Source organism: Hemitrygon akajei, chromosome 6, assembly GCF_048418815.1.
Source record: "Hemitrygon akajei chromosome 6, sHemAka1.3, whole genome shotgun sequence".
Lineage (NCBI taxonomy): Eukaryota > Metazoa > Chordata > Chondrichthyes > Myliobatiformes > Dasyatidae > Hemitrygon > Hemitrygon akajei.
In genome coordinates, this window is record NC_133129.1 from 135,009,274 (window position 1) to 135,027,127 (window position 17,854).

At 39.3% G+C, this 17,854-nt stretch overlaps 1 protein-coding gene across 1 annotated transcript in view; it reads left to right on the plus strand.

The window, feature by feature from the left end:
- Window positions 1-17,854, plus strand: part of LOC140729508 (cleavage and polyadenylation specificity factor subunit 7-like) — a 79,555-nt gene that overhangs the window by 4,768 nt on the left and 56,933 nt on the right. Inside the window, exon 2 of the mRNA XM_073049304.1 lies at window positions 10,066-10,275. Within this exon, the coding sequence (XP_072905405.1) occupies window positions 10,066-10,275 (210 nt within the window). The remainder of the gene's footprint in view (window positions 1-10,065; window positions 10,276-17,854) is intronic.

The following is a 17,854-nucleotide window of genomic DNA, read 5'->3' on the forward strand; positions in this document are numbered from 1 at the left end:
CTGTTGGATATATTATGTCTGTGTGGATCAGCAGACAAGGGATCATTGAGCACTTCATAAGTAAGACAACACTGTAGTGCTGCTTGGGTGATGCATTTGCATGTGAGCATAAGATGATCTTTGCAACAAATGAATTAATTTACAAAAATGTTGAGTGTGCATCACACTTAGTGCAAGCGTCAATTTTTTTTCTTTTATGAAAAGTATTTTCATTCTGATGTATATTCTAGGTTGACTGAGGATGGAAATTCACAAGTTTTCTTCTTGAACAACAATTAATTTTTAATTTACTTTGGTTGTATTTATTTGACCATGGCTTCTCTAAAAGGGATGAGCTAGATTAAAAACTTTTATACACCCCTCCCCAGATACACACTGATATAATTACAATGAATTTACAGCACAGGAAAAAGCTTTTTGGTCCACAATTTTTCAGTACTTCCATTTTAAACAAACTTCCTTCAGCCCTATTTCATCCAGTTATCATTATCACCCTTATTTACAAATCTAACTTCCTTCAGTGCACTCTGCGTCTTAAGATATTGAAACACACTTGGTTTCACCTGATTATATCATAAACTAAATTAGAAGATAAAGTCTAATAAGCACATCTTCAAAAGACAGTGCCTCAAGAAGGTGGTATTCATCATTGAAGACCCTCATCATCAGGGAGATGTCCTCTTTGTGTTATTACTGGAAGGGAGGAGGTCAGGAGGCTAAAGATCTACACTCAAGGCTTTAGGAACAGCTTTCTCCCCTCTGCCATTGGATTTCTGAATAACCACCTCGTTATTAGTCTTCTACAGTATTTATGTATTTTTGTAACTTAAAACTAATTTTTATTTCTTTTACTGTACTGCTGTAAAACAATAAATTTAATGACATCAGTGATAATGAATCATCTGAAATTTATAATTGTATCTTAAATGGATTTTACACAATTATTTTGGATATTTAAAAAAATTATCTTAATCTGGTATTCTTTATTCAATCTTGGCCAGAGCCCTAAATGCGGTGGTGGTAATCTATTTAATTTATTTTTACATTTTTGGTGTTTGCTGTACAACCATAGATTTTCGTAAATCTTTGTGGTTTGTGCAGGAAGCAGTGTTATTTAATACTGAACATTCTCAGTTGTATTTTTATGTTTGTGGTATTTGGGATTTCCAAGTGTCTCCACAGATGCTGTGTGATTTGCTGAATAGCTGCAATATTTTCTGTTTTTATTCAAATTCTTAGCTTCTACCCTATTTTGCTCTTACGTAACTGTATTCTGAGGTTGATTTCTAATGGTATTAATCTGGAGTTACAGATCTTGTAGTTGGATATTCCTAATCAGATTCAGAATTTGGAATCAGATTTACTATCACCAGCATATGTTGTGAAATTTGTTAACTTTGCAGCAACAGTATGCGATACATGATATTAAATAGTTAAATTATTCAAGTAAAGCAAAAAATAGGAAATTTAAAAAGTCATGAGGCAGTGTTCATGGGTTCACTGTCCATTCAGAAATCAAATGGCATGTTACCTGTTGTACCGTGGTTATTTGAGTTACCATCAGCTTGAACCAGTCTATCTATTCTCCTCTGAACTCTCATGAACAAGGCATTTTCGCCCACAGATCTACCCCTAACTGGATGTTTTTTTAAAAAATTGTTTTTCACATTGTTATCTGTAAACTGTAGAGATTGTCATGTGTGAAATGTCTATGAGATCAGCAGTTTCTGAGATACTCAAACCACCCCATCTGGCACCAACAATCATTCCACAATCAAAGTCACTTAGATCACATTTCTTCCCCATTCTCTTGTTTGGTCTGTACAATAACTGAAGTCTTGACTGTGTCTGCATGCTTAGATCAGCCAATCTGCTGCCACATGAATGGCTGATTAGATATTTGCTTAAGGAGCAGCGTGTGCCTAATAAAGTGGCCACTGAGTGTACGTTGAGATGTTTACATCACAGTCTATGAAGAGCTTGTTAAAAAATTCCATCAGTACAATTGGTGATGCCACTCTGCTAATAGCTGGGTTACAAGTCTATCAGCAGATGAAGTGGTAGTATGTCTATTTTATTGGTGCTGGGATTAATTTGGACTAAAAAAGTTATACCCACATAGTGGGTTAAAAATCTCACACATTATAGCATGACATCTGATTTAAAAATATATAATTAATTGATAACGTCTCCTAGATGTAACATTGTATCTTTCGAATAATTCAATTTTTTTCATTATAATGAGGTGGGAGAATGAATGAAATATAAGGTAAATGGTGCAAGCTGGTGTTCTTGGATATGAAAGTAAAAAGTTCTTTTTAAGTTTTGATTACCTTTATATCATCTCTTTGGTATTGCTCACCTAAGTAACACGTGCTTCTAGCTATCCAAATAACCTAAGTAAAACTCTGCAGAAGTTGAAATTTTGAAATAAAGCAGAAAATCTTGTTATGTCAAAGTTTGTCATGGCATGTGATCAGTAGACATAGATATATGAGCAGGTAGATATAAATGCAATATTTCACTTTTGTTGTAAATATAATTATATTACATACAGAGTGTTGTAAACTTGGCCAGCTCCACCAGCATCAAGGACATCTTTAACAGGTGATGCCTCAAAAAGGAGGCATCCATCATTAAGGAACCCCATCACCCAGAACTTGCCTTCTTCTTGCTACCACCAAGGAGGAGGCACGGGAGACTGAAGACACACTCAACATTTCAGGAACAGCTTCTTCACCACCACCACCACCAGATTTCTGAATGGATGATGAACCCATGAACACTATTTCACTATTCTTTTTTCTTTTGCCCTCTTTTGATTAATCTATTTAGATATACTTATTGTAATTTACAGTTTTTATTATTATGCATTGCTGCCATCAAACAACAAATTTCAGAACATATGCCAGTGATTTAAACTTGATTCTGATTCCCATAAGATGGTCCAAGGCGCTATAAAAATGGCTCTAGTCTTTAATGCTTTAATTACGTGTGCAGCAAAACTTGCTTTGGAGAACAAGCTTTCTCTGCTAGTAAAACCAAGTGTGTTGTTCTGTGATCTATAAGTGCAAGTACAGCATTGTCTTTGAACATAAATCCTCCTTTCTCTGTTCCTTGGACAAGACATGAGGCTTCTCATTGTTTCAAAAAGTGGCCGGACCATCAGGCCTTAACATCCGCATGTGCCAACTTCAGTCTTTAACTTTCGGTATCGACCCCAGGACTCACCAGTCACAGGAATTTGAACTCTGGGCTTCAACCTTTGAACTCACATGGGCCGCCAATCCTGGGACTTGCTGACCTGGGGGTTGGGGGGCACACTTGTTGACCTGGGGGTGTCACCAGTCCTCTTCATGGGACCTGTCAAGCTTGGTCATTGACCAGGGAATCGCTGTCCACAGTGCCTCCATCTATGAGAATCTTCTACCATAGAGAGCTTTGATTTGGACTCTGGCTCCTGCATCTCACTCTTTATTTACTGCCCCGTCCTCTAACACCACTTGTGTCTGTCTGCTGCCCCTAAAACCATCCTTATGAACAAAAAAAGTGACCAGGTTGTGCCACTAACTCGATGGACATTGCAGCTTGGTGCCATCTTGATCACATGTTCATTGTCATCTCAATATCAGCAAAACAAGAGCTGGTCATTGATTTCAGGAAGGGGATGGTGCTCACACTCCTGTTTACATCAGTGATGCTGAGGTTGAGAGGGTTGAGAGCTTCAAATTCCTAAAAGAGAAAATCCCTAATGGCCTATTCAACCATATATATGCCACAGTCAAGGAAGCTCACCAAAGCTTCTACTTTCTCAGGAGGCTAAAACATTTAGCATATCCCATCGACCTGTGCCAGTTTTTATTGATGCACCATATAAAGCATCATTGTCTTGGTGTGGCACCTGCTCTGCTGTTGACCACAAGAAACTGTAGAGAGTTTTGGCACAGGTTAGTACATCACAGAAACTAGCTTCCCCTCCATTGACTCTGTCTACACTTCACACTGCTTCAGTAAAGCATAACCAGACCCTACCCAGCCCGGATATTCTCCTTCCCATCTCATTGGGGAAGAAGCTTGAAAGCTGAGACCACCAAGCCTGTACCCCACAATTATAAGACTATTGAATGGTTCCCTAGTGTGATGGATGGAATCTTGACCACACAATCTATCATATTGCACCTTACTGTTTGCCTGTACTGCACCTTCTCTAGCTGTTGTACTTTATTCTGCATTTTGTTATTGGTTTATCTTGTAATACCTCAATGTACCATGTCATGAGTTGAACTGTATGATCAGCATGTAAGGCAAGCTTATTACTGTACCTTGGTACAATAGTAATAATAAACCAATTACAGAGGGTCAACTCTGATAATGGCAGTATTGAGGCATATCGGGAAGTAGAATTAGCCTGTAGAGAACTAAGAAGCAGAATGTGGTTGGAAACATGGTGGCAGTTGTCTACGGGGCCCCTAAGTAGGACACAGTGTATGTAAACTAGGCATTTAGAGATACATTGGGGTACCATAATAGTCATGGGGAATGTTGATCATGGAAATACCAAATTAGTGTGGAGGATGAATTTGCAGACTTGTTTTATAGGTTATAATTTTCTAGGCATGCTGAAGAAACTGAAAAAAAAACTAGCTCTTTTAGATGTTGTAGTGTCCAATGAGAAAATATTAATTAAAAAGCCTGTTGTTAAGGGACCATATTTAAAAGCCATTTAGTTCAGTTTGAAACTGTTAACCAAAGCAGATTATGAAGGTATAAGATGCAAGTTTTGTAGATAGGAATACCAATATGACAGTAAATGAACAAGGGTTAACATTTAAAGAATACATAGATGATAAGAAATCACTTTTTAAGCCACAGGAAAAAATATGGAAAGTGATCTAGACATAATAAAGGAAGCTAAAGATATCCCAACCCCATTTCACATTGTGTAGTTGGTCATTAACTCAAGCACTCATCTGAGGATCTGAATGACTTCACCACGGTTGTAACAGACTTCATTAAAACAGCTGTAGATGAGTGTGTCCCCACAAAATCATCCAGGGTTTACCCCAATCAGAAGCCCTGGATGAACCATGAATTCTGGAATTTGCTGAGAGCCAGATCAGAGGCATTCAGGTGTGGAGATCAAGAATGCCACAAGAGGTGCAGGTATGATCTCCAGAAAGCTATCTCACGGGTGAAGTGGAGATTCTGGGCTAAACTGGGATCATCGAGGGATGCTCAACAGATATGGCTGGGTTTGAATGCCATAACCTCCTGCAAAGTTAAATCTAGCAATATGGGGGACAGCAGAGCTTCGCTTCCAGATGAGCTCAATGCCTTCTATGCTCGCTTTGACCACCAGAACAGGGAAGAACCATTGCATATCCCCACGTTTCCTGATGATGCTTTGGTCTCGGTATCTGAAGATGAGGTGTGGGCTGTTCTCAAAGTGAATCCAAGGAAAGCATCTGGTTTGAATGGCTGAGTATTGTAGACCTGTGCTGACATGTGGCTGGTGTATTCATGGATATCTTCAACTCTCACTCCAGCAGTGTGTGGTACCCACCTGCTTCAAGAAGGATTCAGTCATACCGGTGCCCAAGAAGAACATGGTAACCTGACTTGATGACCATCACCCAATGGCACTTACACCCACAATGATGAACAATTTTAAGAGTCTGGTGTTGAAACAATCAGTTCCTGTTTGAGTGGTGACTTAGATCTGCTCCAATTTGCCTACTGGAGCATCAGGTCCACACAGATGCCATCTCATTGGCTCTTTACCAATTACAGCTCAGCATTTAATACCATCATCCTGTCAAATCTAATCAGTGCACTCCAAGACCTGGGCCTCAATACCTTCTTGTGCAATTGGATCCTGGATTTCCTCACTTGCAGACCCCAGTCAGTTGAGATTGTCAAAAACATCTCCGCAGTCTCCATTAGCACAGGTGCACCACAGGGCTGGACACGTAACCCTCCGCTCTACTTGCTTTACACATATGACTGTGTGGCTAAGTACAGCTCCAACACCATATTCAAGTTTGCTGATGTGGGCTGTATCAAAGAGGGTGATGAATCAGCATACGAGGGAGGAAGAAAATTTGGCCACGTGGTGTCTTTACAACGACCTCTCACTCAGTGTTAGCAAGACCAAGGAACTGACTGTAACTTAAGGAGAGGGAAACAGACGTCCTTGAGTTGGTACTTATCGCAGGATCAGAGGTGGAGAGGGTCAGTAACTTTAAATAACTCAGTGTCACTATCTCAGAGGACCTGTCCTGGACCCATCCTATAAATATTAAAGAAAGCATGACAGTGACTCTACCTCTGCAAGAGTTTGCGGAGATTTGGCATGTCATTAAAAACCTTGACTAAACTTTTATAGATGTGTGGTGGAAGTGTGCTGACTGGCTGCATTATAGCCGGCTATGGGAAAGCTAATGCTTTTGAGCAGAAAATCCTACAAGGGGTAATGGATTTGGCCCAGTACATCACGAATAAAGCCTTTCCAACCATTGAACACATCCACATGAAACACTGTTGTAGAAAAGCAGCATTGAACAAAAAAGGATAACTAGACTCATCTATTAAGATGTTCCCACAACCAGTGATCTCACTTTAAGGACTCCTTATCTTGTTATTTCATGCTCTTGGTATTTATTGTTATTTATTTATATTTGCATTTGCACAGTTGCCTTCTGTGGCCTTGCTCTCTCATTGATCCTGTTTACAGTTACTATTGTATAGATTTGCTGAGTATGCTCACAGCTAAAAGAAACTCAGGGTTATATGTGGTGATGTGTATGTACTCTGATAATAAATTTCACTTTGAACTTTGAACTCTGAAATTCATGGCTCTAAGCAAAAACTCACATCCAGACAGGTTTTAAATATCCTTCTACCATTCTTTCAATGAGTTACAAATCACACCAATCCAAAGTTCAAAGTATATTTATTATCAAAGTATGAATACTACATAGAACCTTGAGATTTGTCACAAAAATCACAAAACAAGGAAACCGAATCAAACCTATTTTTTAAAAGAAAGCCTGTCAAACACCCAATATGCAGAAAAAAACCCAAGTCGTGCAAATAACATTCAGAATTGAAGTTTGCGAAAGTGAGTTCACAGCCACAAGCCTGTCACAGCCAGTGCAGGAGCCCGCTGCTTGCAGGTCAGAGCCCCAGTTCAGTGCAGAGTCGAGTAATCCTTGTGAGCAGAGAGCTGAACACTGGCCCATTCCTTTCCCTGACACCCTGACAGTTTCAATCTGATCTGGCACTTAAATTGACCAAACAGCGAGTCGTTCCTCATTCTTGGGCCCAGAACCCATCAGCTCAATTTGACCTGTACCTGACCTTCCCAATCTGGACCAACATTTAAATCAGTAAGACACTGGCTTGTTCTTCGCTCTCAGGCCTGGGCCCTGCCACATCAACTCTTGCCTCAGTTCTGTCATTCCAAATCGGCTCCAAGCCCCTTCCAGCAATGTGCAAACATTGGCCAGGGACCTGTTCCTCGATTCGGCCTGTACATGCCACACCACAACCATCCTGCACATTCGAGACTTCAATTCACAGTGCTAAATGCCAGGTCAATCAGGTGGTTCAAAAGCTCAACTCTGAAAGTTGCGGGGTATTGATTGCAGAGATTATTTTCCGGAAAAAGTGTGATTAATAAAGTAATTAGTAATTTTGTTGGCTGCCAGCAAGTCATTGCTGTGCTTCACCAGTGTCAGCTTAAACCTCATCCTCTGACTGAAAATAAATGTCCTTATCTCCTTGTTAACACTTTGCTCAAATCTCTGCCTATTTGTCAATAATAATTTCTCTCCTCTGGTGTTTGCCTGTATCTTGTCTTATTGCTTGTATTACTGGTCTCACTACAATTTCCACCTTGCATCTTCTCATATTCTCTAGAAATTCTATCTTGGATGCTTGACCTAACTAACTGCCCCCTCACATGGTCTGCATCCCACCCCTTCCAAATGCCCCAAGCTAGTTCTCCAAATCCATCAGTTCTTAGCATAAACAATGTTTAAGCTTAATGGTCAACTTTTCAGATTCTTATCCCTCTTGATCTTCCACCAACATTTCCTTTCGTGTTTCCATCACTAACCGTCCTTTTAGCATTAACCTTGCCACCCTCATCTCACTTATCCCCTCCCTGCTTCCTTTTGCTCTCAAGGCCTTGCCATGCACTCAGCACCTCCCAGTCTCCTGTTTCTTCTTGGGCTCCCTCCCTTCCTCTACCTCCCTGCATAAATCACATCACCTGCATTTTCACTAAATCATTAATTTAATGAAGGAACAACAGAGGACCCATGCTGATACTTTGCAGCACACCAGTGGTCACAGGCCTCCAGTCTGAACAACATTGGATCATCCTCTGCTTCTTTCCAACCAAACCAATTTTTTATCCAATTTGCTACCTCAATCTGGATCCCATCTTTCTAGCCTTCAGGATTCGCCTAGTATTAAAGACCATTGTCAAAGCCCTTGTTAAAAATCAATATAGGCAATGTCTACTGCTTTGCACTTGTTAATCCACTTAGTCACCTTTTTAAATAACTCAATCAGATTGTGAAACATGATGTTCTATGCACAAAGTCAGGCTATTGCAAATCAATCCCTGTCTTTCTGAAGGGAAATTAATCCTGTCTCTCAGACCCTTTCTGATACCTTTCCCACCACTCATACAAGATTTAATGGTTTGTAATTCATTGATACTTTTCTGCTGCATTTCTTAAAGGCCCTGCAAAAGCTCTCCTCCAGTTTTCCGGTGCCTTTTGTTGCTACCAAAGATGCAAAAATCTCTGCCAAGTTTCCCTCTCTTGTTTCTCATAATATCTTAGAATATAAATGGCTAGGCCCCAGAGATTTCTCCACCTTAATGTATTTCAATACCTCCTCTTTCTTCCTCTTAACTCAAGTTCCTGCATCCTTCTCCATGGTAAATACAAAAGGGGAGTGTTTATTTAAGACTTTGCCTATTTCATAGATGGCCATACTGATCAAGGAGACGTATTGTCTCCCTAGACTCCCTTTTATTCTGAACATACTTGTAGAATATCTTATTAGATTCTTCTTTTTCTTATTAGTCAGGGACAACTTAAGACTTTTATTTTGCCCTGTAAAATTTCTCCTGAAGTGTACTCGTGCATCTGTTATACTCTTTAAGGCACCTGCTGCCTATATCTAACTTATGCCTCCTTTTTCCTGATCAGACCCAAAGTCTTTGTCAACTGGACATTAATCTTGTCTGTTACTCTAACAAGACCGTGCTGGCCCTGAACTCTTCTTATCTCACTTTTCAAAGTCTTGCACTTACCAGATACCAGGAAATAGCCTTACCCAACTAATCTCAGATTTCTGGAATTATGCAATTCAATATGTAAATAATCACAAGTTACATTCCATTCCACATAATAAATTTGAGAGCATTATCTTTTTTTAATATAATAAATCTCATGTCCCTTATTTTTGTCTTTCCTTTCTTGCATCTCAGCATGTGTCTCCTATTTCCTTCTAATTGGCTCATCCTACAATCCTTACTATATCCTTTACAAACATAATGCCTAATTTCACTGACTTTTCATTCCTGCATGCATCCCAGCTACAGAATATAAAATTCTCATATTTCAGTAACTTTGGAAGTCAAAATGAATAGAAGGTTTCCCAATTTCTGCAAGTTGACTTGCTCTTGTATTTTTAATTCCAGTATGTATTTTGGAAAAAGTTGGCAATTTTTGTTATGCACTTCCTTCTCCAAATAGTTAATATCCCTTGCTGGTTTAATGTGAGTAGGTGCACATCGAACAATATGCATTTGAATCAGTGAAGAGAACTCTATTTAGATGTACTGTTCTTTGTTACTCATCTTTAATATGGTTTATCCTTTCAAAGAAAGACATACCTGGGAGGAGAGTATAATATAACACACCAATACTTCCAGTGCACTAAGGAATGTATGTCTCCTACTTTATGTGATTGGATAATGTATTATAAATATTGTTTATTCCACTTAATAGCACCCCTGAATAAAATGTGTGGTTTTTCTTTCAGGAGACTGATTATGTTGCAAATGATCAAGTTGACCTTTATGACGATGTAATAGCAGCGGCCGATAGTAATAACCATGAAGATCAAAGTTATGAAGAGATATTACCACGGACACCTGGCGAGCCAAAGAAGACAGAAAACACTACTAGGCCAACTATAGTTTACACATATGGAGGCAAACGGCAAGCTGTCTATGTGGGAAACCTCACGTGGGTGAGTGAATCCGAACCTGGTGTTATTTTAATGTATATTGTTATATATTTAAAGGATGACAGCTGCATTTGGGCAGACTGAAAGGTTTCTGAATGGAGTAACTATTTTTCTGGTGTTATCCCTAATTTGCCTAGATCGGCTCAGTTTTTCTATGTTTTTCATGCTTTAGGCCACTGCTTGAACATTAATGATCTCAGTTGTTCCTGCTGTTCAAGTGCACTTAATCCTATTTTGTCAAATGATTCCCACTGATTTGTTATCTGTCATCCTGCCTGTTACCTCTGAAAGCAAAGAATCTAATTCATGCTAACAAGGGGAGTGAAGTTGTTGGTGTGTGCTTACATTACACAGAATTATTTTAATTTATTTAGAGAGACAGCACGGTAACAGGTCTTTCTGGCCCAACTAGCCTGCGCTACCTTCCCCCCCCCCCCCCCCGCCCCCACCCGCGCCCTGAGATAAAAATGACAAATTAACATACTAACCCATAAGTCTTTTGGAATGTGAGAGGAAGTTGTAGCACCCAGAGGAAACCTATGTGGTCATGGAGACAACGTACAAACCCATACAAACAACGATGGAATTGAACCCAGGTCAGCAGTGCTGTAAGAGCATTCATGCTAACTGCTACACCCCCCCCCCCCCATTGTTTATTTGAAAAGTTAAATAAATTCTCCTTATCAGGAATTTATTTTCCAGCTCATATAAGTAAACAAAAATAGCCAACAGGTCCATTGAGCTGCCCTTTGACAACATGGTGCAAAATAATATATTCACCCTTATTTTTATTTGCATTTTACTCCTACCTTCCAATCAATCACAATAAATCCCCATACTGCATCAGCTGGCAACTTCTTTCAAAGGTAATATTCCCAATATCTAATCTGGTTGTATAATTTTTTTAAATGTCCTCTGGTGCTATCTAACTACTTGTTACATACAAATCCACATGGACCGTACCTAAACCCTTAATCGTTTCTCAAAGTCATTTTTGATGCTTTCAAAGAATACAAAGAAAACCCTGGTCTCTAAGTCCATCATGGTAATTAAAGAGATTCCTCTCTCACTGGTTTACTTGAGTGGCAGGTTAAAATTGTCTGTCAGGTGTCTTGGCTCTGGGTGAGGTCATATGAAATAAGCTACTACTGGAAAGCTATTTGGATCAATGATATGCATAGTAATGTAATTTACACTGCCCCTACTCACTTTCTACTTGAAAATGTAGACACCTTCCCTGAATTTTTCTTAAACTTTTCAAATTGAACTATGTTTTCTGAGGAAAGTTTAAGATCTGGGACGTTGATACTTTGTATCAGATCACAGTTTGATTGAGAACATTGAATTTTGAACCATACAGCCCAGGAACAGGCTGTTCAGTCTGAGATGTTGTGCCACATTAACTATGCTAATGACACCTCATTAATCAAGAACTTTCGACCCCCATATGGTCTATATCCTTCCATCCTCTATATATTCATGTGTTTGTCTAAGAACCTCTTAATTACCTCCATCATATGTGCTTCTGCTTCCACCTCCACTTCTTACAGCACATTCCATGTATCCATCATTGTGTTCTTAAAAAAAACTTACCCCATCCTTATCTTTTGAATATTCTCCCTCTCACTTTAAACACATGCTCTCCTGTAATAAACTTTTCAGCCCTAGGGTAAAAGATACTGCCTGTCCATCTATGCATCTCATTATAAATTTCTATCACGCCTCCCCTCAGACTTTGCTATTCCAGAGAAAACAGCACTATTTTTTCCAACATGTCTCTAATCCGGGCAGTACCCCGGTAAGAATCTTCTGCAAAGTGTTCACATCCTTCCCATAATGGGGCAACTAGAACTGAATGCAATACTCAAGATGTGTCCTGACGGGAGTTTTATAAAGCTGTAATTTAATTTCCTGATTCTTGAACTGATTTCCTCAACTATTAAAGGCAAGCATGCCATTTGCTGCCTTTACCACTCTGTCAACCTATGGAGCCATTTTTGGAGAACAATTGATCTGGATTCCAATATCCTTCTGTACATCAGTGCTGACAACGATCCTGCCATTAACTGTGTACTCCCCTTTTACATTTGATTTCCTGAAGTGTAACACCTCATACTTGTCTGCGTTAAACTCTCTGCTATTTCTCTCTCCATAACTGTAATTGATCTATATCCTGTTATATTATTTGGCAGTCTCCTACACTATGCCACCATCTGCAAACTTATTAACCCACCCATCCACATTTTCCTCCAGGTCATTTCTATATATCAAACTGCAGGGGTCCCAGTGCAGGTTCCTGTAGAACACCACTGGACATTGACCAGCACCCATTGACCACTGCCCTTTGTCTTTTGTAGGCATGCCAATTCTGAATCAAAACTGTTGCATTTACATTAATTATCTGGATGAGCCCACTATGAGGGACCTTGACAAATGCCTTAATAAAATCAATGTTTTCTTTGAATAAATTAACAATATTAGCTACTCACCAGTCTTCAATGACTTTTATGGCTAGAGAGGATGTAAAGATCTTGGTCAAGATCCCAGCAATTTCATCTTCCCTGGGCTATATCCCACGAGGCCGTGGGAATTTATCCACTGTAGTGTTCTTCAGGGGTCCCAACAGCATCACTTTTGGTTATCTTAAAATGCCTTGTCTTTTAGTTATCTGCAAATGTCACACTGGTCTCTCTATTCCACTTGGTGAATACTGATGCAAAGTACCCATTTAGGATCTTGCCCAGATCCTATGCCTCTAAGCGCATGTCCTATCAGAGTTTAGCCAATAGTTACCTGTAAAAAGAGAGATAATTTACTGCTGTAGAGTATTGAATGTGTTCCAATAGCATCTTAGACTTTAGCTTCATCTAAGAAGGATAATTGAATTTCTCTGTTATCATTAATACCACTTTTACTGCCATTCTGTTGTAACCTCTGAGTAAGATTTGTAATTGGCAGACATCAAAGAGATTGGTTATGATGAAGTGAGAAGCCCAAGCTAGCTAGGTTTGTTAACTTTGGTAGTCTTTCTCAAGGTTGCCCTTACCCGAATGTTGATTATATTCATGTGACAATGCTTCAGATTCAGGATAGCATTTTATCATGTACAGCAGTGTGTAATAGATTTCCTTGGTCTCATGAAGCTCACTGACTAAATTTAATATGATAATAATAAATACAATGGTAAATACAGTGAGTGCAAAACAGCGGAATGGTGCAAAGATTGTAATGCAATTTGAAATAGTGCAAAACGAAAAGTTAAAATGACAATAACAGAATAACTGCGAAGGATAGGATTATGAATCCAAGAATGTGGCAATGCCACTGGGAAGGGGATATTAAGCAGGTGATTGTTTCAGGAGTCTAATGACAGTGAGGAAGCAGCTGAATGTTTGGACTTCCACACTTTCTATTTTCTCCCAGAGAGTAGAAGAGAAATTGGGGACTGGCCAGGATGGTAGGGGCATCCTTGACAATATTATTAGCCTTCCTGAAGCAAAGAACCATTGAAGATGGACTGGATAGAAGTGATGAGCCTGGGCAGCACTTACCATTCAGTTCCATCAGTCCAGAGCGGAGCAGTTGCCTTACCAAGCTGAAATGCAACCTGCCAGTATACTTTCTGCAGTGCATTTGTAGAAGTTTGAGAGGGTCCTAGTGGGTAAGCTGAATTTTCTCAGATACCAAAAAAAGTAAAACTGCTGATGCACTTTCTTGATCATCACATCAATGAGGAGGGACAAAGTGAGATTGCTAGTGAAATGGTTATCCAGGTTGTCATCCATCTCTGGAGCAGCTCTATTGATGAAGACAGGATTGTATACACCCCCAGAATCCCTCCATTTCCTAAGACAGTGACTAGCACGTCATTATGAGCTAGGTTGTTCTGACACCAAGATGCAGGGTTTGGAATCTCTTTATTTACCCATCTCATCATTGTTGATCTGGTCAATATTAAGGGTACTACTGACAAAGTTAAAAGATCAAATTGATGCTATATCTGTCCACATAGTCATGGGTATACAAGGAATAGAACAGGAGTTTGAGCAAGTTTCCATTTTAATTCTAATCTCCAATCCCCTTACCATTCCAACATGTTGATCCGTGGCCTGCTACGCTGAGGCCACTCTCAGGTTGAAGGAGCATTACCTCAAATGTCGTCCAGGTAGCTGCCAGCCTGATGCACAAACATTATTTTCTCCAACTTGCGGTAGTTTTTTCCTCCAGCCCCCTTTCCTTTTCTTCAATCCCCACTCTGATTCCCCTCTTACCTCTTCTCACCCACCTATCACCTCCCCAGTGTCCTCATCCTTCCCTTTCTACTATAGTCCACTCTCCTCTCTTATCAGATTCCTTCTGCTCCAGCCCTTTACCTTTCCAACCTATCACTTCCCTCCCTCCCTTCCTCCACCCAACTGGCTTCACCTATCACCTTCTAGCTTGTACTTCTTTTCCTCCCCTCTTATCCTTATCCCGGCATCTTGCCCCCTTCCTTTCTAATCCTGATGATGGGTCTCGGCTTGAAACAACTGTTTATTCATTTCCTTAGATGCTGCGTAATGCGTTGAACTCACCCAGCATTTTGTGTACTTTGCTCTGGAAAGTACCAGTGTTGAGATTCGTGGTGAATGAAACATTATGAGCAATTCTGACCAACTGAGGACTGCCAGTCAGAAAGATCAGTAGTACTGTGCTGTTGAGTTCACCAAAGTAAACAAAACTTATAGAACACAATTTACTCTAGAGCAGTGTTTCCCAAAATGGACAGTATCTCCTCCCCCCTCCCCCCTCCCCACCGCCCGTAGTCGGTGGGAATTTCTAAGGAGCGATAAAAAGGTAAAGGTGGGAGGGTGCTCAGTGGATGACGGGCAACTGAGGGATAACTGGCTTAATTTAAGAAATTAATTACTTACTCTAAACATTTGATCCTCAGTGCCTTATAATTGATTGCGAAGATTATGTAATCACCTCATTGCTTGCTAACCCTCCGTTCTCTTAGACTTTGCTTGAAGTGTGTTATAGTTGTTAAAAAACAGTGTGACACTTCTGTATTTGGCATATCATGAGAAATATGGACTGGAGAAATCATGTTACATCTGAGCGCGGCCCGCTCATTATTGTCATTCATTACTGTAGTAAAGTCTTAGCTAGTATGATTCCCATATGCTAATCACGCAGTGATGTAATTGTTGCGATTTAGTGTATGGTGTTCAATGAGGTAAAGTTCAGAATCTGACCTTCAGAATAGTCTTGATGGCATTTCTCCAACCCATGGCCCAGTTGAGATAATGCTGCCCTTACCTTCAAGTGGAACTATGATGATGTCATAACTTTCCCTTTTATTGATCACACTGCTTAAGGTTGGATTTAAACAATTGGTGATTGACCGTGATTGTTAGTCCATAACAAAAATGGCAGAAGCAGAACAAACAAAAAAGTGTAGACAGTATGGTGTGGAGTATCTGAAATGTGGATTTATACCAGCATTAAGTAACCAACAACAGCCAATGTGATTTTGTGAAAGTTTTTTCAGATGAGACAATGAAATTTTCCAGGCTCCATGACATTTGAAGAGAATACACTATGATAACATGATAACTCTGATAACTTGGCTTATTTTCAGTCACGTAGTGAAAAATTTCAGAAACGGGGAAAAACTTCAAAATATGTTTACCAGTTCTTCACAGCAAAACGGTGACGATTTGTGTGCTTCATGCAACATTTGATTGTTCATTGCTAAATCTGAAATGCCCCGTACAATTGGAGAAGAACTGACACTGCCAGCGGTAAGGGAGATTCTGTTGGATGAATCAACTTTGCCAGACAACGAATCTTTGCTTCTTGGTTATGTTCGCTTCATAAAAGATGAAAGTATGGTTCAAGATTTGTTATTTGCAAAAAAAAGATAAGGAAAAGATAAGAAAGGGGAGTCAATATTTCAGGTTGGACAATTTTCCAGAGAGAAGGTTGTTCTGCTCACTAATATTCATGCTTGTGCAACAGATAACCATTGTGGGGTTATTATTTTGTTGAAAAAAGCTGTTTAATTCACAGACAAGAAATTGTTGCAGAAAACCTAAGTGATCAGCTGCACAAATCATTAAGTATTGTTATCACACTGGTAAATAAAATAAAGTCCCATGCTTTCAATTCTTAACTGTTTCGAGACATTTATATTGAGAATGAAAAACAGTTCAGACACATAGAAGTCAGGTGGCTCTCAAAAGGAAACTGCCTAAGAGGCTTTTATGCGCGTTTTGAATTATTCGCAAAGTTTAATGAAATCAGTCTTTAGTTGCAAGGAAATGATGTGCATCTTAACAAAATCAAATCAGTCATCTCTATATTTCTGTCCAAGTTACTCTATTTAAGTGCAATATTGGCCGCCCTGACCTTTTCCCATTTCTGAGCCTCTCTGATTTGGAAGAGAAAGAAAGAATACCAGATGATGATCTTCAAGTGTACTGTGCCCACCTGCATGAAGACATGTCAGAGAGAGTTCAGGATCTTCTCTCAGTCCAAATTTCAGAGTGGGTAATAAATCTATTCCTGAACACTTGTAATGAGGAATTAACAGGAACGATGGAGGAAGAAATCATCGTGCTACAAAATGACTCAGATGAAGCCGAGGTTGAAAAAGTCATATCAAAACTTTTGGTTACAGAAAAGAATGGCTGACTGTTAATCTGCACTGTGGAAAAACGTTACGATGTTCTTCATTGCCTTTCCAACATCATATTTTGGTGGAGTGCAGTTTCAGTTCAGTTGCCCAACTTCTTTCAAAGCAATGAAGCAGACTACAAATTACTCAACAATAGTATCTGAGACTCCTGAGTGTCATTCAGCCTGATGTTGAGTAGCTGATATCGCTCCAGCAAGCCCTTGCGTCTCATTGAAAGGTGAAAAGTAGCGAATAGTTGGACTAATGTATGCTCTAAAATTGTTTTTGCTGCAATTAAATAAATAAATAATTTGAATTATAGTTTTAAATAGATTTGAATAATGTTTGCAATGAATTGTCACTGCTTTAAATTTACAGTTCCTCTTTTTTTTCACTGTGCATTGTAAATCAAAATCCTTTATAGTTTTTATGTAATGGCTAGAAAGCAAGAGGTGGGCACTGGGGATGGGTCAGGGAGCCATTGAATTGGTAACTCAGAAAAGTTTGGGAGCTACAGGTTTACACTCTACCACTGCTCTATAGTATTGTGTAAGTGTTTAAGATTGGTGAATGTATTACTGGGTATGTGCACCCTGAATCAATTGCAAAGTCGTTAAAAATTTCTCTGTCCTTGGTGTTGCGATACAAAAAGACATAAATTTAAAAAGTACATTTCATAATCTTAAAATTGCAAATGTTTTTTGGCAAATAATTGCCTTTTGAAATGTTGTAATGTTAGGAAATTATGCAGCCAATTTAAATATAAGTAGCAATGAGGTACATGACACTATCATCATTTGTTTGAAGAATTAATAACTGACCAGAACACTAAGGAATTTCTATGATCTGCAGAATTGTGGTAAAGTATTTTTAGCTCCCAGAAAGGAGAGTCAGACTTTGCACAGCTTTATAAGGCATTAA